Source organism: Anguilla anguilla, chromosome 10 (assembly GCF_013347855.1).
Source record: "Anguilla anguilla isolate fAngAng1 chromosome 10, fAngAng1.pri, whole genome shotgun sequence".
Classification (NCBI taxonomy): Eukaryota; Metazoa; Chordata; class Actinopteri; order Anguilliformes; family Anguillidae; genus Anguilla; species Anguilla anguilla.
Genome location: NC_049210.1, coordinates 6,156,128 through 6,178,186, shown reverse-complemented (window position 1 = coordinate 6,178,186; position 22,059 = coordinate 6,156,128). Strand labels below are relative to the sequence as shown.

Here is a 22,059-nt window from a genome sequence, read left to right as displayed (position 1 = left end):
ATTGGCTTTATGATACATTATGATGCATTATGATGCATAGCATTGTGTTTATATTTCCCCAAAGCCAGTCAAAAACACATGGTCGTAGATCCGGAGCTAATACGTTTAAGCATTTAGAAGTGCAAATTGAGTCCCACACGGATTACAGTAATGTATGACATTCCTAACCGTTGCATACCTTACCCCGGGGTTTTCCTCCACTCTAGTCAGTTTTAATACGGAGAACTACATTAGCCACCTAATTCTCAACGCCAAGAAAATATTGTTGGCCTACAGTAAACTCGTAGAACTGGCATGAAGTGACATTTTAAAAGACATTGCTGTTACTTTAAATTTATCATCAAGGACTAGTATAACGCAAATCAAATAGCTGCATTATTATTTTTCCATTAATATAACATTGTGCTGGTATTATTACCTACAGTTGTTTTTAAATATGTGTAGGTAACAGCATACATATCGCCAATTATGTGATATTTCCCTAACAGGTCTTGAATATTTATGAATGTGCCTCCCAACGTCACAACGTAGCAGAGCTTAGCCTGCGTTCTGCCAAGGAGAGACAGAAAGAGAGGGAGAGGGTGGGACGAAGAGAGAGCTTGCAAAAGAGAGAGGTTTGCTAGCTCACCGCACAGAAAGCAGCGAGCATCAGCGACGTTTGACAGCATCCAAGAAGAACGCAAATTCAACTTTCACCTGGCAAATATCGATATCTGCTCTGAATTTTTATTTTAATAGTCCCTGATGCAAAATGTAGGAGATAGCGGGGGAAAAACGTTACATATCTGAATCGATATCAGGACGAGTCGTGTGACCACAACGTCTTTGAGAGAGGAAATGTCAAAGCCCTGCGCGAGGATATTTTTGGTACAAATTCGGAGATTCTAAATCGTTTTTCTGTGGACTGACGTCGCGCGAGTGAAATGAAACTCGTTTTATGAACGCACAAAGAAACGAGCACTGTTTTGATTCGCATAGATCCGTGGCGATTGCAGGCTGAGCAGAATTCTCACTGCTTTATTTCACCGGGACTACAGAGAAAGCTTTATGATTTCTGCAAAACCGCAGGCAAAGCCGTACAGTATATATACTAATTTGGCTCTGCACTGTGGCAAGAAGAAATGCAAGCTTTCGTTTAGCATCCTCCACAACCTTGAACTTCTCCGCTAGATTCAGTTTTGCCATAGTCTGGGAAACTCGATACGTGGAAACGTTAGTCAGCCTCCAAGGCGCGTGCGACGCACATATCCGTGGTGCTGAAAGGATAGCTCACGTTGTTTCTGAACAACAGAAAGGTGTCTGTTTTTCCGGAGCGGAACTAACATCATTACTAATGGTTTGGTGACCTTTTCTTTATATGGCTTGATGGCTCCAATCTGAGTGCCTTTCATGGCTGTGGCACGCAAAATTAAAACTTTGCTGACTGTTAACATTTTGGTTTTTGTCGGGATTATATTGTTCTCGGTCTACTGCAGAATTCAGGATCGCTCCGAAGAGCTGGTTCAGATCGGAAGGACCTCCGATCAAAGAATCCGAAGTAGGAATGGTAAAGTTACCAACTTGGTGGACAGGCAGTCCATTCTTCAACGGCTGGAACACCTTGAAGACGTAGTCTACAATCAATTAAACGGTATTTTATATTTCCATTCTCTAATGTTTTTATTCCCCCCCCCCCCCCCCCCCCCCCCCCACAATAATTACTTATAGTATTGTTAAGGGTGAAAATATCTGTGTGAATACTGCAATGCTACTATGATAATAACCGTAATAGGATTGTCTCATGTTCCAAGGAGCATCCTTAGTTCAGTACACAATGCGCACAATGCGTGGGCCATGGATTACTAAAATACATCTGGCATTTCCCATTGCCCATCATACGATATTGTAGTGACAGGTTACATAAGACATCATAAGCCGTACTGTGTAACTCACATCAGTGCCTTCTGTACGTTCTCCTCCCTCCCCAGTCCCCACGTGCTTTGAAAATCTACGTGAAAGAGAATATTCAGCGTGGTCAAACGTGTGAACTTTTTAAGACTTGCATTTTTCACATGCGCGCAGCCTACCGTATTTGCAGGGCCATGAATCGGTCAACATGAGCTGTTGGCCACAAAACATAATGGATGTTTCAACAGTCATGTTTTTATTATTTCTGAGGCCCCTCAAGTGTTCTCACTTATCCATCTGTTTAGTGCAAAGACCCCCCCCTCCCACCCCCACGCACACAAACACACTTTCATCAAATGTCAAAATATGTAACCTTGTAGTTTCTTTAATTATCCCGCCGTGAAACATTTGAATTTAATATGAATTCCATAAATAATAGTTGTGTTATCTGGGTTCTAGCAAGTAATGTACTGGCTTATGGTCAAGCAGAAAACTACTTTTGAGTTTTTGTTTTATATGTATTATTCATATTCATGCACATGAAATTGATTTTCCCTCAGAACAAAAGCATTCAGTTAGATTAATTGGACTATTTAGGATCTTTTGTAAAATGTTTTTAGTTTTTCAAATTTTCATACCAATTTTGAAATCATGAAAACATATAGGGTATAATTATTGGGAAGTTTCTTTATTTTTGGAATTTCTAAGTGGTGCATGCATGTGTGTTAGCCTAAGTGCACTTCTTGCACTTCTCTATTGGTGATAGATTTAGTTGGTACCTAAATCACTTGAAAAATGTGACATATTTAGCTACATTTTGGTAGTTTCCATTGAAAAAACGGAATGAATTAATACACTAAGCAACCAAACACTGCCAAACAGAAAACCTGAAACCTGTAGAAATCTGTGTGTGTGTGTGTGCACCTGCACGCATGCGTGTGTGGATGCACACCATCGTGTGTGTATGTATGTCTTTAAAGCGACCGTTATCTGTTATTATTTCTACATTTCCACAGCTTGCCTTGTACCCATTTAAGCTGCAGGATTCTGTTGATTTTTAATGTCAGCTCTGCTAATGGCTTCTCGGAGCAGTGCACACATGATTCCTACAATGTGCATTTAATGTGCGCAGTGGGCTAAAAAATGGCACGTGGCATTGTGCTCTTCTGAATTGCCAAAATATGAAAGGAACACTGGGCAAGCAGAGTTCCGGAATCTCTCAGGGCCTCTCAGCATTCAACGCAATGTTTTGCAGGAGAGCATTATCCAAAAAACCGTCAGCATCTCAGAAGATGCAATGCGTTTATTTTTTCCCCAGATATAGTTGTGAGATATAGCTATGCATATTGTACGTGTATGCATCCATGTTTGTGTTTTCGCTCAGACGTGAACTAGCATGAAAATCCACCGATCAGCCTGCACAAAATAGACAGTTTATTATATGCAATAGTGGTCATTCTTAATCGCTATTGCTGCCATTTGCAATCATGTCTAAATTTTTCTAAATTATCCATTGAATGGCACTTCATTGTAGACCATTTATAACCAGCCAGCTTTCATTTTAATGAATAAACCCAATTTATACAATCTGTTTCTGCCAAGGAAGAGCAACCAATTATTATCAGCTACCAATTTACTTAAATCCTGAACCAGTAAAAAAAAGCCAATCAAGCAGTTAATTAGCAACATATCCCCTTTAAGTGCACAACATCCACACAGAAAAGGCATGCATCGTTCTAATCTTATTTTTCAAGCCTCACTGCAGTTTTTGAGAGAGGGGGGGGGAAATTGTTTTCCACATTGTTGCAAATGACAGGCCCATTACTGTACATAACAGAGAGCATTTTGTGGAGAAAATGAGCCGTACTTTCAGTTATATTTATAACTCAATGCGATCGCAGCACACAGTAAAGTATCTAATCTGAAGGGGGTTTTCACCACTCTGAGGGACAGCTAGATGCATAATGTCCCATTCCCGACCGTGGCTGAATTTCAGCCATTTTTTTCCTCTTTCATCTGAAAGTGTGGTAGAAGGGCAGTTTGCTGGAGGAAACCCAAAAGCATGGGCTTTGAGTGTTTCTGTTTGATCCTATTATATTTCTGTGGGACCAGAATCATTTGTGTATGAAGGAGGTCACTCTGCCAGTCTGAATCATCCCCAGCATTTGGAGCCCGTCCAGCTCTCACTGTTTAACAAAAAAAAAAAAAGTATAATTCATCTTTTGTAAGAGAAGGCTTTCATACACCAGCGAAGCCTCCTATCAGGAGTTTGGAAAAAGCAGTTGGCCATTACCCTCTCCATATCCGTCCCCTTTCGCACATGCATCAGTACTTTCATCTTTTTTTTTGGAACCATTTTGCAAAGTCTGTGCCTCCTATTAATTGCACCATACCGCCAGTGAGGTGGGTTTAATTAGGGAATATCTGCGTGCCAGGCTCGGGTCCAGTCTGTAATAACCTGCCCATTTTTCACCCGTTTTGCCCCCCCCCCCCCCCCCCCCCGACGCTGGCACGCCCTGGTCCCGAGGAAAAGGTGCCATCGCATTTAAAGGAAATCCATCAAGGGGGACTGGCAAGTGACATTTCCCACAATGCCTTGGGAGGCGATCCATCGCAAACGCGCGCCCGCGGCTCGCGCAGGTGACCGTTCTGAAAAATGTAACGGCGGAAAAACCGCCGCGGAAAAGACCGATCGCTTCTCAGGCGCTTTCTTTTCGTTGTTAATCCCATTGGGGGGGAAAAAAAAATGCGTCTGTACACAACAGAGGAAAGCAGGAATGCACACTTAAGAACGAATTTAAGACGTGCGTACTGATATTAGGTCAACACCGTTGGTCATTTTTCGTGGTATTTTATGTTTTGTTTTTGGTGTTTTGCTTTTATCTCGAATTTTCTTTATTTTCACAGCTTCGAACGCACAGTTATATTTTTTTAAAAGCCACTTTAACACTTTTATGCTATAAAATAAATGGGCTGTGCGGGGCTTTGGACTGGAGGAGTCCGGGGCCTTGTGTAACTGCGACGGAGCGGTCAGAACTCTAGGTCGGGTTGAGTTGAAGAGCGGATGATATTTAATGCAAAACGAAACCCCGGAGGGAGTTAGAGAATCAGAGTGGCTACCTCTCAAGGAGAGCAAACAGGCCTTCATCCCCCTCGCTGCACTGCGTGGTTATTTTTAAAGCCTTGTGTTTGGGGGGCGGGGGGGGGGGGGCTACTTCCTTTCAATCACACAAAGAAGTGGAGTTCCGTCTTCAGCAAAAACATCCTCTCTAAACCCGGCAGAATGATCTATCGTGGATTGTTCTGGAAACCGTGTTTGTCAATGACAGGATGCGTCTACGTGCTCAACGGAAATAGAAACGAATCTCGTGGAGAAGCAGGACTGACGCGCTGGCACACCTGACCGACTGTCTCCGGACAACGCCGGCGGAGAGATACGCTGGATCGTAACCTTTTTACTCCCGTGGCTCATAGTAAAATAAAAGGAAAAAAAACATAAAAATGAGGGAAAACAATAAAAATGCAATCTGGCAGTCTCTCAGCGGATAATAGCTGCTGAATATGCCACGAGGCACTTGGAGAAAGTCCTGCAGACAGGAAGTCTCCCTCTGTGGGATGGCCCTGGGGGCCTGTTGCGCAACGCTGTGCCGTTCTTTTGGTCACAGTCACTGCTGTCACAGTCACTTATTAAAATTCCATTTCTGACCAAGGGGTTCATTGTTAAACACTGAGAACCCATCCATTTACACTGGATGCACCCCCCCCCCCCCACCATCCCCCTCACCCTCCCCCCCCCCACCAGTGCCACTCTTTAATGTTAAATGTTACATTGCAAATCATTGTTTCATACAGTGCAGCATCATCAGTGCACAAAAGAGCAACGTGAGGCTGAAAATAACTAGCAAGTGGATCGACGTTGCCAAAAACGCCCTTTTTAATGCGCAGGTGTCAGAATCCAGTCCTGGGGGCAAGCGGGGGGGGGGGGGGGGGGGCTGAGACGTCGGCTTGGTGTTTCTGATGTGTGTCAGCCCCGGCGATTCATTCAAGTTGTCGATTGGTTAAAAGATCCACACGCCTTGTTTTCCCAGGCCTTGATTGGCTGATTGATTGTCTCTTATTGAAACGAGGCCTGCGGACCCCTGTAGGAATGGCGCTCGACAGTCCTCCTCTGAAGGTGTACTGAGCTTGAGCAGGCAGTCGGAAGCGAATCTGTTCTCGCAAACGGCCGTGGAGTTTGAGCCGGAGGGCAGCGAGCAGCGTACGCGAGCCGACGCGCGAACGACGGACGCCACGCGCGTAAGAATTATAAATCCTGCGCTTTAAAGATAAATTAGCCAAGTATGCGCGACGCATCTCTTGTGTGACACACGCCAATATGTTCCTTCTCTCCCACTCTCTCGATGCACCGCTGACCGTAATTGAAAACTGGCGGCAGGCTGGAGAGCCGAACGGGGAACGGCGAAACGTTTGAGGAACACGCTAAGAAATAATTACATGTAAATTCGGCATGATCCGCGCGGCGTATCGCTCGTGACGCGAATTAATTTTCTGTCCGCCCCTCAGGAAATCCATGAAACCGCCACGTGACCCTGCCTTCGTCGAGAAATCGTATGTTCTTTTTTTTTTTTTTTTTTACGACGTCGAAGGCTGATATTGGCAATTGCAGTTTCCACTGCAGTGGAATTTAGGCCACACTGGATAATACTACATTCCTTTTGAGTGTTTAAAAAAATGCCCATGGTTCTGAAGGCACTGTGGAGATTTAAGCTATATCAGTGGAAGAGAGGACGTTATTGCTTTTTTTCACCTGTTTGTATAATGCGAGTGACTAATCTGATGTCGGTTGGTGCATGGAGGAACAGATAAGAGTGAAGAACTGCCTAGCTGAGCATGCCCCAAGGCTAAAACTTACTGTGAGCTCCATAAAGTTTGGGTCAAAGACATATTTTTTCCCTTGATTTGGCTCATGTACTCCACAATTTAAATTTGTAATCAAACCGTTCACATGTGGTAGAAGTGCACAGGGTTTATTTAAGGGTATGTTTATACACTTTGATTTCACCATGTAGAAATTACTTTCCATACATAGCCACCCCCCCCCCCCTCCATTTAAGGGCACCATAACATTTGGGACATATTCATATTATGTAAATGTAAGTAGTTACATCAGTTACATAAAGACAATTGAGCCAGTATCTGTGGCAGCCATACAGTGCATGCCCAAATCATAACACCCCCACCACCATGTTTCACAGATGAGAAGGGGTGCTTTGGATCTTGGGCTGTTCCTTTGGGCCATCAAATCTTGAAGTAAAAAAAAAAAAGTAAATCTTGGTCTCATCTGCCCACAAGATTTTTTTTTACATTACTCTAAAGGCTCTCTTATGTTATTTAGCAAACAGTAACCTGGCCATCCTGTTTTTGCAGACAACTAGTGGTTTGTATCTTGCATTGAAGCCTTTGTAGTTCTATTGGTGAAGTCTTCTGCAGACAGTAGTCACTGACACATCCACACCTGCCTCCTGAAGAGTGTTTCTGATCTGTCAGACAGGCATTAGGAGGTTTACCTTCATTATGGTGAGAATCCATCCGTCATCAACTGTAGAGGTCTTCCTTGGCCTACCAGGCATTTTGTGATTACTGAGCTCACCAGTGCTCTCTCTCTTCTTAATGATGTTCCAAACGGCTTGGTAAGCCTAAGGTTTGGCCTATGACTCAGAATTGTTTTTCCAATTTCTCAGCCTCATAATGACTTCCTTGACTTTCATTAGCACAGCCCTGGTCCTGTTGACAGATTCCAATAACAGAGTCCAAAGGCAATCAAAAGCGTGGAATCAAGACTATATGCTGAACGCTCTCTTATACCCGCTCTAAGGAAGCAATTGAACACACCTGACTGATCAGAAGCACTTGTGAAGCCATTTGTCCATGACATTACGGTGCCCAGAAATGGGGGAATATGCATAAAAAGTGCTATAATTTCTATACGGTGAAACCAAAATGTATTAAAATACCCATAAATAAAAGCTGAGAATCTGCATTTCAACCACATGTGAATTATTTGATTACAAAAAATAAGTCTTCCAAACATTATGAAGCTCTCTGTATATAATTACATTCAAGAAAGTGGCTCTAGCAGATTTATAGTTCTTATTGACACAGATTTTGATGTATGCTTATGCAAAACTAATTCTTATAGTTAATGTCAAGCAATATAAAAAGCAAAATAGGGAACCAATCAATCAATCAATCAATCAACCAACCAATCCACAAGAGAATCAATATGTAATGTAAGACCATGAGTTGCAAAAGCCTGTCAGACACAAAAGCTAAACACAATTTCACCAAAATAATTTACGCTATTTTCACACATTCGCATTGCTTTGTATTTGGGGAGGGTGAAATGTAAGTAAATCTATGCAAAAATATATATCTCATCCCAAATGGTTACCAATAGTTCATTTATAGTGACAACATTATCAGCATCCTTTCACCCTGAAAACAAATTCTATTTTATTTAGTAATTGTACATATTTTCTATTGCTATTTATATGGATCAGTGAGCTGGGTATTTCTGATATATTGAATACCGTTGCTTTGAACAAGCTTCAATTCATGAAACATTAGATGAAAATTATTTTGTCCCTCGTCTTTGTATGTTGAAAAGGTTACAGGAAGTAATGTGAATTCTGCTGGAGGCTATGTTAGTTGAGTGAGGCACAAAAACATCTTCGTTCTACTTCAGAGCCATTAACCTCAATCCATCTCCATGGTACCAATTGCTGAGCTACTGAATGACAGTGTCTTCCATTTTTTAAAGCCTGTGACCTAGCTAGTGCTTGAATATTACAATATAACAAGAACAGGCACTTTAGCCTCATGTCCACTAGACTGGTAAAGAATGCTAAACCTAGTATTGTATTTAAAATCAGTTTTTATTTTTTATTTTTGCATAGCACGCTGTTAGTAAACACACATTGTCTTACTGTTTGATCCCTTGTGTTTTAATTTGAGAAGACTCCACGGTCCCGTGTGATTTGATTTTGTTTGTTTCGCACCTGCAAACGTATCACGCATACCCTTTGAAACCACAACACAGCACGAGCGAACTGAAATGATGTTGTTTTTTTTCTTCTCTCGCACTGCCAGGGCAGTCTTTGCTGTAACGCGGAAGACTGAGACCGTCCGGCTTTTTTTCTTTGCTGCGCGTCTGAAAGTCCTGAAAGACAAAACATTATTTCCCCCCCTGTGAGCAGAAAAGGTGGATCAAAGGAAAATATTTTCGTAGGGATGAATTATTTTTGGAATTGATAAGAGCCAGCTGTGAAATTCTAAAAACAATACCCACAACGCACCAGTAGGTAGCCCTTTACCATATATTCATATATATTCAGAAAAATGAAGAAGAGGAGTTCTGAGAAGTTTCAAGGTTCAGAGAGAGGCCCTCTATAGTGTGCGGAGAGTATAGAGAGGGAAAGAATCTAGGTCACCAGTTCAGGGTTGGGGTAACCTCTGCAAAGCATAGACTGGTCCAGGATCCTGCGTGATTCATTTTCAGCAAGGCGTAAGCTATGAGCCGAAGGACATTCACTGATACCCCCCGCCCCCCCCCCCCCCCCTCCCATAGCAGTAACAGTCGAAAATGAAAATCTCTCAGATTCTCTCAGCCTTTAGTCTGCGCGTACCAATATGCATTTCAGGACCCCTGCGGAGTCAGCTTCATCCGGCTCCCATCTACTGAACACACAGAGCTGTGAAACTGCGCTATTCATCCTGACACACTGACACAAAATGTCACCAATTGCACTCTGTACCCATGCCTGACATTCTAACATGAGAATACGGGGGCTTTTTTTTTTTGTTAAGATGCAAAACCAGAGAGACACTGAGAAGAGTCAGGAAAGATACATGTCAGAGATTGTTTCTCTTTGTCGTATTGTCGAAAGGCCTTGATTTTTCGCTGTAATTTTAGCTATCTATTGTTGAAATATGAATGCAAGGCACGCTACAAGGAATTATTCTTGATTACCTTAATTAATAATATTAATTTGCCAGAGAACGTCATGAGCAATATACAGAGACTGCCACTTTCTTTTCAAAGGAAATTGAAATCGTGGTCATCGGTGATCTGGGAAAGGCAAGAGTCCCAACATTCTGGCAGTAGCGTGTAGCGTTTTTCGTGATTGGGTGGACACTAAGTAGGACACGCCTCTAAAAAAAAGCATGTGCCATCCTTCCATTAGATGCCATCTTCTCCATTAGCATGTGTGGTAATATTTATATGTGCAATGAAGCTAAGTGAGACTTGCTTCAAATAATGTTTTGTCTTTTCGGTGAGAAAATGAGGTAATTCAGAGACTGGTAAATACATTTCCAGAACATTCAGAATTATTGTCAGGATTTGAAGGTGTGAATAAGAAGGTATGAATTCATATAGAGCGAGATACAGCATATCGTAGCCAATGCTAACATTTTTGCTTGTGTGCAACTTTTGTAGTTACACAAAAAAAAAGCCCAGTGTGCCATTATAATTAGGTTTCAAATGCAAATGCAAACTGTTTGTGTAAGCAAACGCTGTAAGGTGCGCTGACTATACTAACAGTCCAGACGAAATAAGATGAAGTAGGTAGAAAGGCGAGTGCCTGCATTTCTCCAAGAACAAACACAGTTTGATTGATTAATGTGTCATCTTCATTCTGTGACACAAAAGGCGTAAGAAACTACATTTCCCACAAGGCCATGGTGCTCTTCCTCACCTCTGCAGAACCTTATCCTTCAGTATATTGTAGCGATTATGCCTGCCAGGATGGGTTGATGTTGCAGGGGACTCAGGAGGGCATTACCGCCTGCTATTCTACCTTGCCAACGGGGTGTGGCCTTTTAGAGATGAGGCTGTGACTCAGTGGGAGATCAGGGTTCTGTTTAATTTGCATTTCGGGAATTTATAGGACATTCTTAAGCAGACAAATGTACATAGCTTACGGTGTTTTTGCACTCCATCCATTTATAGAGTTGGATATTTTTACTGAAGCAATTCTGGTTAAATAAGTTGCACTAGTGTATAATGGCAGTGCCCTACTCGGGTATCGCTAACCTTTGAGCTACATGCCCAGTTTCCTACCCATTATTCTACGCTGCACTTTATACTATACTTGGAATTGCAACAAGCTATTCTCACTTACCAAGGGGTGTGGCTTCTTGGTAATGAGGCAATGTCGCTGAGTTCTTGGAAAGACCAGTGTTTGGTTTCCACAAGCGGCAAGAAGTCTGCCTCCTCAATAATATCCTACTTACCACAGTATATGTCCACTGTGGTCAACAGTACTTGTATTACTAGCGTTGACTTCTGCCTGTTTTGTTTTTTGGTCAGTATTGTCACTGAAAATGTTAAGCTTGGATCTGACAAGATGGTTATTAATTCATGATGAAAAAAGAAAGGCCTCCATTATAACAGTTTGCCAGACTAAATAAATCCACAGGGAAAATAACACCGTCATGTAAAGTGGGGTTTTGAGAAAATGTATGAAACTTTCCTTTTGTAACCGAGGCATAAAATTAAAATTTTATCAGTAAAAATGGAATGGAAACAAACAGGCGACCAATCGCATCTTTTGTAGACTTCTGTTCAACTGACATTTTCAAAATTGGGAATATTGGCCTTCTGACCCCTCCCCCCCCGCCCCACGCTCGTTGCGTTCCTCAGCGGTAAATCTGTGCTTTATGAAGCAATTTTACTATCTTCACATTTTATGGATTGGCAACAATTTTAGCTTTTAAAAACATTCAGAGCGAGTTCCTCTTTCCCTTTTCTTTCCAACAACAGATCGACTGGCTAAATCCGTTTGATAAATATTTATGAGCTTCCAGCGTCACTTTAAGCATGCATATATGTATTCTGCCTTTAAATCATTCACCGTATACATCTTTCAGTCTGGAGGGAAACTCATAAAATAATCAAAAAATCAGATTTTTTTTTTTGGGGGGGGGGATCGATTCATAATTTATCACAGTTATGATTTTAATGCATCTTGCTGGCTGTAGTGAATTGATTTGAGGGGTGCACTGAGTGAGGTGTGTTTTTGTGATTCAGTTTTCTGTCTCTCAGATTTCTCTGTCATTCAGATTTCTGTCTCTCAGATTATGCATTTGCTCTGAATATGGAGACCAGTGCAAGAAAGCACTCTTTTTGTGTGGACCGTCTCTTTCTCAAACTCCACTGCAGCCCCCCCCCCCCCCCCAGCCACCCACCCCACCTGATTCCACCTGCCCCCACCCACAACCCCCCTGCTCCGAACCGGCTCGCACCCAGGGCCACCCACCACCATCTGCTCCCATCAGGGCTAATTTAGCTGTGGCAGTTTATTTGAGTCCAAGAGGTATCAGGTGTACTCTATCAGTGTAAAATGTACTCTTTCAGAGTAGATTTAACAGAGAACATTATCCCATGAATATTTAATAAATAAAACGAGCTTCAGTTGACGTCTTTGCCTACTAGTGTTACACAACTACATTACACTTTCAATCTTTTAATGTCATCCATTTTCTTTTTTACCAGGCCCAGAGATTAATTGAGTAGGTTGCACTGCGTAAGTGTTCGGGTCATAATCCGCCATGTAAATATTTCATGCACCGCTTCAACCGCTAATATATTTTGTGTTCCCGCGCAGCCAGTTTAAATGTGTCTTTAAGAGACTGTTTACAGGACACGCCTTCGATTTCAGAACAGGTTTTAATCAAAACGGCAATACAAAGCATTTAAAATAGAGTATTCGATGTTTATTGTCCCCGTTCGCTGCGTTTTTTAGGGGTGACATCGCGGGACCCTTGCCGGCGACACTTTGCCCAGGCAAACGAGGGGGGGCGGTCTGATCGACTGTTATGACACCGTTTGCAAATTGCGCATTACCCCCTCGGCCGTTGCCGCGGGGATACACACGCGATCTCGGGAGTCGGAACGTCAGCGGGAAAAATAAATAAATAAACGCCGCAATCAGGGATCCGTAACGCGCTGGCAGACAATAAAGCCGGAGAGCCAATCGGGGGGGGGGAGAACGAGCCGGAGAGCCAATCTGCAATCAGGCCCAATCTCGTCTCCTTTCATCCCGACGACAGGAAGGCAGCGCGAGTCGTCAAAGCGATCCCAGCTACGTTTCGCAAAGTTAGCTTTTGCCATATTTGATAATCATGGAGGGGGAGGGGGAGGGGGAGGGTGGCGGGGGGGGGTGTATTATTTATTTTTGGGTTATGCTGGCGGGTACTTGCAGTCTGTTAACATAGCAGTGATGAATTATTTATTTATTCATTTTGAGATAAAGGCAGAGTCAGCAATACATTAATAATATGATGATGCACCCAGTAATTGAGTGGAAAATTTTAACACAACAAATAATTATTAATGCTTATCAGGAGAAACAAGACTGGGGCAGTATGCAAATGTGTTAGTCGTTTGTGCTCAGGGTAAATATGCATAAGAGCTTCCACCCCTCCCCACCATCTTTAGGGTTGGATAACCCCTTGCTCTTTCCTGAAGATAACACAATGCTATTCTTTAACTTTCAGTTGAAGTGCACCAGCATCAAGCCACAAGGAAATTCTTGCCTGTTCCCAAGGCTTCTGAGTGGCTCCATTGTATTGCATTGTCTGGCAGTGACACTGGCTGGATCAGATCATTTAACAGAGGCAAATCAATGTTTTTCATTTTTCACAAATAGTATCTGCAGAGGCAATATATCCCCCCCCGCCCCCCTCGCCCCCCACCTCCACACACACGCGTCCAAGTACATTTCATTAGAAAGCCCAGTGAGCCTTTTGAGGTCGGGGAGTCATTTTGTCTACATGCCCACAGCTCGCCTTAAGGTGGGGGCGTGTGAGGGTTCAAATAAATATTATAAGGTTAATAAACTAGTTTTGGCCACTAGCCCTGAGCTTATATTTGAGCAAAATGCGAAAGCAAATTGCCTTTTTTTACAAAATGTTAAGAAGGAAAAGTGTTCCAACGGGCATTGGAAATTACAGGGCAAAGATATGTTTAAAAAAGGATTTTTGTGTGGAGCGATCCACACGTTGTATACCTGTTCATAGCAGCTATTTGCGGCCTCCGTTTGCATATCACGAGTGCAAAAGAAATGCAAAGCAGTAAACCAGGATAACAAACCGAGCTTGGCGGTGCCCTGTTTATGGCTCTGGCTCAATTAAGTGGCTTGATCTGAAGTGGCAAAAAAAAAAAAAAAAAAAAAATTTAAATACCCTGTTTAAGTTGCAGGATTGTTAAAATAATGAATGACTCTGAAGCACTGGGCATCAGAAAGGAAACGCTTCCCCTGGTGACTCATAGAAGTTCCATATAATGGAGCCCCCCCCCCCCCACACACGCACGTACTGGACAGTACCTCCGTACCCTCCACACACACACACACACACAAACACACACACACACACACGTAATTGACAGTGCGCCCCCCCCCCCCCCCTCACCAGACACTCACATAATGGACAATACTCCCCCCACCCTTCACACACACACCAAACTCACATAATGGACAGTGCCCCCCCCATCCACCCCCCACTTCCCCACATACACAAGCGTAATTCACAGTACCCCCCCCCCCCCATACACACACACGTAATTGACAGGGCCCCCCCTGACAACCCCCCCCCCCCCCAAACTCACATGTAATTGACTGCTCCCCCCCTTCCCACCCCCCACACACACACACTGTAAATTGACCGTGTGTGTCCCTCCTCACACACACATGCACGTAATTGACAGTGCCCTCACCCCCCCACCCCCGCATCCTGGGTTGACGTTGACGTGCAGTGCCTCTGGAGAAAGGGTAGAAAGGCCTCTCTCCCTCCCTTCCTCTCTTCCTTTCTTCCCTCTCTCCCTCTCTCTCCCTCCCTCCCTCCATGGCCACCGTGCCGCGCTCGCTGACGTAGGCACCGACGCAGCCGCCCGGTCCAGGTTAACTCGATCTACCCCCCCCCCCCCCCCACCCGGGATCCCCGCCCCGCCACTGCCACCCACGTGCATTCGCCAGATTGTTTTTCGGCGTCAGAAATGTAAGATGGACGGAGACAAAAAAACGGAGACGCCCCTTTGTCCCCCCGTTGCCAGGGCTCTCCGGTTCCCTAACGATCGCGTACGGATCTTCGCGGGGGGGCTCGTTTGCACCCAGATATCGGCCGGAACTCGAGCGGCGTTAAGCGACTTGGAGGACGGATTAGTGCCGTGTTCGAATCGGCTCCGCATTAACATACATATCTCCCCGGCCCTGATAATTGCCTGCGCAAAGAACATTTCAATTATTTACGCTTCGGCTGCATTTCAATTAAGCCAGTTTATCCGAGCGGTGGCGTTAATACACTTTTTCGTAAATAAATATGTATACATATACATTAGCGCGAAACACGAAGGGGGTTTTGTCGATTCTGGTGCTTCATTACTAGATTTTAATATTGGTCCTGGACTGTTGTTTTTTCCTGACCCCCCCCCCCCCCCCCCCCCAAAAAAAAACTAATTAGCTCAAAAAACATGAAGCACTAGAACATTTGAGCCAGCGCAGCGAGGGGCATTGTAACTATCACATATTCTTCAGGGCACAACTCCAGCAGAATCCCTCATAAAGAAGAAAAAAGGAATTTCCAAAACGGCATTAAACGGGCCGGTCGCTTCTGTCCCAGTTCCGCCAGCGGGTTTTAATTGCGGCCGCTGTGAAGGCTAAAAGCTGGGCGTCCGGATCTGATCATAAACGATAGCCAAATGGGAGAGGGGACAGATTCATATTCCTCTCCTCTTGGCTGTGGAAGAACTCCCAGAGCTGAATAGGAATCTTCTCGTACTGCAATGGGGGGGTGCAGTGTAGGGTGGATGGGGGGGGGGGGGGGGCAAGGGTAGAATAACTACAATAGAAGAATGGCAAGTAGAATAAGTTTATTGGATAAACAGAATCCTGGGTAACGGTGAACTGGCAACCCCCTGAGGGAGGACACTGCGGCTGATGGCTGTGCCCTTCCCTGAGTCTCCGCTCACGAAACTGCGACCCCCGGCTCCCGCCGAACGGAGAGGCCCCCCGTCATTCAGCTCCCCCCACCCCCCCTCTAAGCGCCGCAGAGCTGCCCGTTGTAATCTCTCTTCCGGGACGTGACAGGCTGTGGCCACGCCGCTCGTATGCGAGCGTCAATAAAGAGGCCCGGCGGGTTTTCCCGGCCGTGCCAAACCGCGGCTTTCCAGCGCCGGGGCTAGCCGGCCGGCTCCCGCTCGTTGTTTACGCTCGGCCTCTGTCCGTCTGGCCCCCGGAAGCCCGACCGTGCCGGGACGCGGGAGCCGCGAGAGCCGGGTAAGGGGGCGCGACTGACGCTGGGACGGGTCCCTCCGCCCTCCGTTTCCGGTTCGGGTCGTCCGCGCTCAAGCTGCTCCTTACGCCCGGCGCATCGTTTCCGCTCCGCTCCCGAATACGGCCTCGTTCATCATTTGTTTCCTGATTATGACATCATCCATTGTGTCCTCATTATGACATCACACCTTTTTTTTTTTTTTTTTTTGTTTTTTTTGAACTAGCGAACCCAGGTAGTGAGTTACCAGTCCTACAGGTCAATCATTACATTAAATTCTTTTGGAAGATCCAGAGTGACTCAGTGTTGGACAGACAGTCGGTTTTTCCCAGCCCAGTTCTAAAGTACTCTTGGCAGGCAGGGCTCCAGATGCGAGTAAAAATCTGCCTTGTGCCACTAGACATTTTCATTGGTCTCACCAGTGCGACTGGAATCTCGCAGGACCTGATCAACATTTGATTCGTCTCTACAGTGTGTGCGTGCGCAAGTCTGCTCTCCCTCTCGTAAAGTCTTTATAGTGACCCACAGAGACGCCATTCTCCACGTGAAAATTTGGACTAGACCGAGCCCATTGCGTGCTTTCAGTTAATTGTGACGGATCATACCATCACAGCCAGTAGCTGAAGCTACATAAAATGAAGTACACGATAGACGATATCACGATGAAGTCTACTGATGTTAGGCCTACGATGCCCACTCCACCTGCATCTCCCCCGCCTGAGATAACACCTTGAGTCAGGTGTTGAGCTTTGAGTTATACCGGTTTTACCGCGTATGTGCATGTGTGCTGTGCCTAAGCGGGAAGAAAAATTAAAGTCAAATGCCCTGTGGCAAATATTTTGGGTGCGACCAAATTCTGTGCTGGTGCCAATAACGGAAAACGTTACTGGCACCGGTGGCATCAGCATGAAAACGTTAGGAGAGCCCTACCCTGCTCTGCATCGCAAGCTTCTGTTTCATCGCTGATCAAACACTCCCAAATCTTAATAGCTGCTTTCGATTGTCATGTGTCCAGGTGGACCTGATTACCGATCAACCAATCAGCATTAAGCTCCTCAGGTGTTCAAGAGAGGCGCTGGGGGGTAATTTAGGGCTGGGTTGGGAAACACTAAACCAGCGACGGTTGGTGAGCTGAGAGTCGGTGGGAGCGGAACACTTTCCGTTAAACCGATCGATTAACAGGCGTGCCAACAATCTGACAAATCAATTGGCAAGTTAAACACACAGCTTCTTCGCATTGTGTCAGGGAGATTAAGTGATAAATTTAATTTGTGAAAGAGCTATGGTTCAGGTTATAACAAGACTAGCTACTCTCTACAGTGAATATTATCATCACTAAGAAACAACATTATGAACATTGCTGTGGCTGGCTAACGACAGTCCCAGACCAGGGAGTACTGATGCAACATCGCTAAAGCAGTAGCCCAAGTTAACCGTGCTGACCAAAAACCAAAACAAGTGCAAATTCTAAATAGACTACAGATTACATTCATAACAAGTCATAACAGAATCGCACATACATGACCGTTCGCAGATTTAAATCGACACTCGTTAAATCCTGATGGGATCATCAGTAGATCGGGCATGATAATGTCGTCTTTATTTCTCATTTCTTAAATGGCAGCCCCCCCCCCCCCCCCCCCCCCCCCCGTCCCACTCCCTTGCTTAAAGGTCAAAGACAAAGGGGAGGCGTAATTGACAGCTCTTTTTATTTTTTTTGACTCCGGTCATGTCTGACTCGGCGCGGTGTCACGATTGAAGGATGGAGGCGTTTTGGCAGCCTCAAAGACGCGTCGAGGAATTCAGACGTCGGTTGCGATGGACAAAGTGCTCTGCGGCACCCGCATCGATATTGACGTTTGATGAATTGAAATTTTCCTCGTCGTATGCGGCGGTGATATTACCACTCAGCTCCTCAGTAAAAGCATTGTGGCGGCAGTGTAGCACAGTGGGTAAAGGAACTGGGCTCGTAACCGAACAGGTTCGATTCCTGGGTTGGACACAGCTGTACCCTTGAGCAAGGTACTTAACGTGAATTGCTTCAGTATATATCCAGCTGTATAAATGGATGCAATGTAAATGCTATGTAAAAAAAGTTGTGTAAGTAGCTCTGGATAAGCGCGTCTGCTGAATGCCTGTAATGTAATGTAATTGTGTGTTCCCATGGATGCCTTTTCTGTCCCCCTGCTGGTGGAATTCAGTCACTGCAATGAATAATAATTCCCTGGAAATTTAGTGTCGCTCCTGTAATAACATCCTTCATGCTGTCGGAGTGGGAGTCTCGATATGCTTTAATCAAATTCTAATGAGTGCCTGGGAGGAAGTGAAAGGTGACAACCCGGCTTATTTTTACAGGAGAAGGGATTGCAGACAGTGTGATGGAACGGATGTGGCTGCTGCTTAGTCGCTCTGAAAAATAAACGTGTATGTTTTCCATGCATCAGTTTATTTGTTTGTTGGAACATCGGCAGGTTCAAACCGACCGGCTGAGTGTGACAGACAGACGAGTGCATCCGCGCTGTAACCGCTTTAACCCCCAGGGTTGGGGGGGGGGGGGGGATTGGAAGGGGAGTCTGCCGTACCTGTGCCCACCTATGACACACAGACAGAAAACAAATATCGTCTGCAGTGTGTAGAAATAAATGAGAATATGTGGATGGGAGGAGATGAGTGTCTACGGCCCCCTCCTCCTGAAGTCGGCAGGAAGGGTTGTCGGAGGGAGAACTACAAGTTTGTTTCATGGATAAAATATAAATAAATAAAAAAAGAACATTACAATCACATATTTGTGATCTCAAAATACCTTAAAGGGTTAATGGGAAAAAAAACGCCACTATTCTCCACAGCTGTGTTCCCCTGTTTGGATACGGCATCCAATAAGATGCGCTTCCTGGTTGATTACCGCCCAGGGTTCTCCTGTGCGGTGCGCTAACAGTCGCCTCTTCTGCTCTGATGTTTACCCCCAGGTCTGGCCAAGCCCATGGGCCTGGTGGAAGGTCCCGGGGGGCTGGGCCAGGGGGGCATAGCCGCCACCCTGCGGGACGACAGCCACGAGATGGAGGGCAAGTACGAGGAGTACGGCTACAACGCCCAGCTCAGCGACCGCATCTCCCTGGACAGGAGCATCCCGGACTACAGGCCCAAAAAGTAGGTGGACACCACGGGGGACACCCCGTTACTGTAATTACATGGGCCCTTATACACTACGGACTTCACATAATGAGGAGAGATGGGCTGCATTAGCTGCAGTTAAGTGACAAGCACACACACACACACACACACACACACACAAAAATGAACGTACACAAACACACACACACACATGCATGCACTCGCACACACACACACACACACACAAATGAACACACACAAACACACACACACACACACATGCATGCACACGCACACACACACACACACACACACACACACAAATATACACACACGCACACACACAGAACAGTTGTTACCAGCTGTTGCAAGTTCCTTCGTTACTTAGCTACTACACCACACCACTGCTGCAGTGAAGTGAATGGAGAACTCTGCACTCAGAACACAGCGGAATCCAACGCAAACAAGCACGCTCAGTTGCATCATGAAAGAGCAACTGGATGAGAGTGCCTTGTTAGGCCTCACAGATATCATGGAATTAAAGTCATTTTTTTAATCAAAGAGACAAAGGAACATAAAGAGCAGTTATTAATCATATTTGTATATTTAGAATGTGGTGGGCTGGGCAGCAACTCAGATATGCAACCGCTGAAAACAAATAATGAGGTCGCACCGCTGCCGTTTGCGTCGTCTCAGGGAACAAAGAGAGGGAGAGAGAGAAGGAGGAAAAGAAAAATCTGACAGCAAGAGATGTGATGTTCTTCTGCCTTTTGTGAGGGAACAATGGATTCACTTCATCCCAAAACGCTTTGTTCTTATTCCAAATCTGTGCCCGTCCGCACATTTAACGAAAAAGGAGGGGGGGGGGGGGGGGCGGAGAGAGAGTTAAATGAGAGAGACTAATTAATAATAAAGCGGGAGGACAAAGCGCTCATGGAAAAGGGATTTGCTGGAATTACTGTCACCGTGACAAAAGCGCAGAAATCCTAAAGCGGAATGTGCCTCGGAATGTGCCGGGCGGGATTTGGGTCCAGACTCTCTCTCTCTCCCGCCGGCCGGTTTTCGAGTTTGGTGTTCCTTCCCGCACTCCTGGATCCGACGCTCTCGTATTATTCAAATCGTTTACATCCCGCATGATCAGGACAGTTTCGCATCCTTGGCACTGACCCGCTCCGCTGCCATTCCAGATAAACAACCTGTTTTATGTCACCATAAACAAGTGTGGGCTCCCAGGGATGTTTAAAAAAAAAAATATATATATATATTACACTTCAATATGAAACGGCAAGAGGATGTATCAGCGTGAGGACACATTTAAAAAAAAACTACAAGTTCTTGAATATAAAAACTCTAATGCTGTCAATGTTTTTTTCCCCATTTGCATGAACGAAAATCTCTGAGAACCATACCAAATATTGTCTCATTTGCCGGAAGCTGCTTGCGTTCAGTTTTGCATGCAAAGCACCACAGATATATTACTGTTGAGCTCATTTTTCAATGTGACATTCGAGAGAGTGTCGGGGAAGGGGGGGTACGGGGGGGGGGGGGGGTACCTCTCTCTCTCCAAATAGTAGTAAAAGTAAAAGCAATACTTTTATTACCCGGGGTAAGATTTCATTTCAATTGGCCGACTCAACACTCCAGGATATAAAAACAGTGCACATAAAAAAAAAAAAAGTAATGCCTATCTGTCCGCACTTCATTCTGACAGTGCAAGGCTTTCCTTCCTGTGGACTCACTCACGGTCCTCATGCAGGGGGACAGAGCAGGAAGCGCGTGATTGACAGTGCATCGCAACCTGCCAGCCGCGCAGTGGAATAATGCAACAGACTCTGGTCGCGTCAGCGTATGAGGGAGGGAATAAAAAAGGGACTGCACGTGGGCTACTATACTCCAATGTCGCCCACTATTTCATAGCTCCATCACAATAATAATAGTGTAGAATGAATAAGTAAAAGTCCATAGATTACATTGCCTGATTCACTATGTGGTGGGCATGTGGATACATATTTTATGTTGGTATCTCATTTATGTATGAACAACCTATATATAACTTAATCATACCTCCCCCTGGGCCCAATCTGTAATTTGTAGGCAACAGGTCACTTACCACATTGGGTTTTGTGGTTGTAGGTAGAGAAAGAAGGAGGGGTCCTGATGTTGTTGCTGTGTTTTAATGTGACATGCTGGGTTTTCTCCAAAGCTGTTGGGCTACTGCCATCGAATACTGGCTGTGGTTTTTTTTTTTTTTTTTTTTTTTTTTAGAAAAGCCATTTTTATTTTAGTAATCCATAGGGAACATTTCAAAATGCACTCGGTCAGAGGGTAGGCTTAAGTAGGATGTCTTGATGGAGGTGCACAGCACTCTTGAGTCAGTAGCATTGCCTCAATTCCTCCCCCTCATAGGCAACCCATTAGCATTTCCTTCTAATCTCTGTCACTCACTTAGAAATCGCCACAGTCCTGGGCCTGCGTTCAATCAACTTAACGTTCAAAATTAGAGCGTTACCGTCGTTGTACGATTTGCTTCATTGATTGTGGCGGTCGTTGCAATTTGCCAAAATGTGCTTGTGAAGAGGGGAAAAAAAAAAAAAAAAAACCTTAAGCATTTACAGCAAATTGGGTGTCAAAGTTATGGATAAATATTGACTGAATCTAGGCCCTCTAGCGCGCTGTAGCGATAATATTGCCTTCTATTACCGCTCGAGGCCTATACGTTATTGCGGGTTT

At 44.8% G+C, this 22,059-nt stretch overlaps 1 protein-coding gene across 1 annotated transcript in view; it reads left to right on the top strand.

The window, feature by feature from the left end:
* Positions 1-569: 569 nt before the first annotated feature.
* Positions 570-22,059, top strand: part of galnt9 (polypeptide N-acetylgalactosaminyltransferase 9) — a 93,293-nt gene continuing 71,803 nt past the window's right edge. The window contains exons 1-2 of the mRNA XM_035379987.1: positions 570-1,630; positions 19,185-19,365. Coding sequence (XP_035235878.1) covers positions 1,390-1,630; positions 19,185-19,365 — 422 coding nt within the window. The 5' untranslated portion in view covers positions 570-1,389. The remainder of the gene's footprint in view (positions 1,631-19,184; positions 19,366-22,059) is intronic.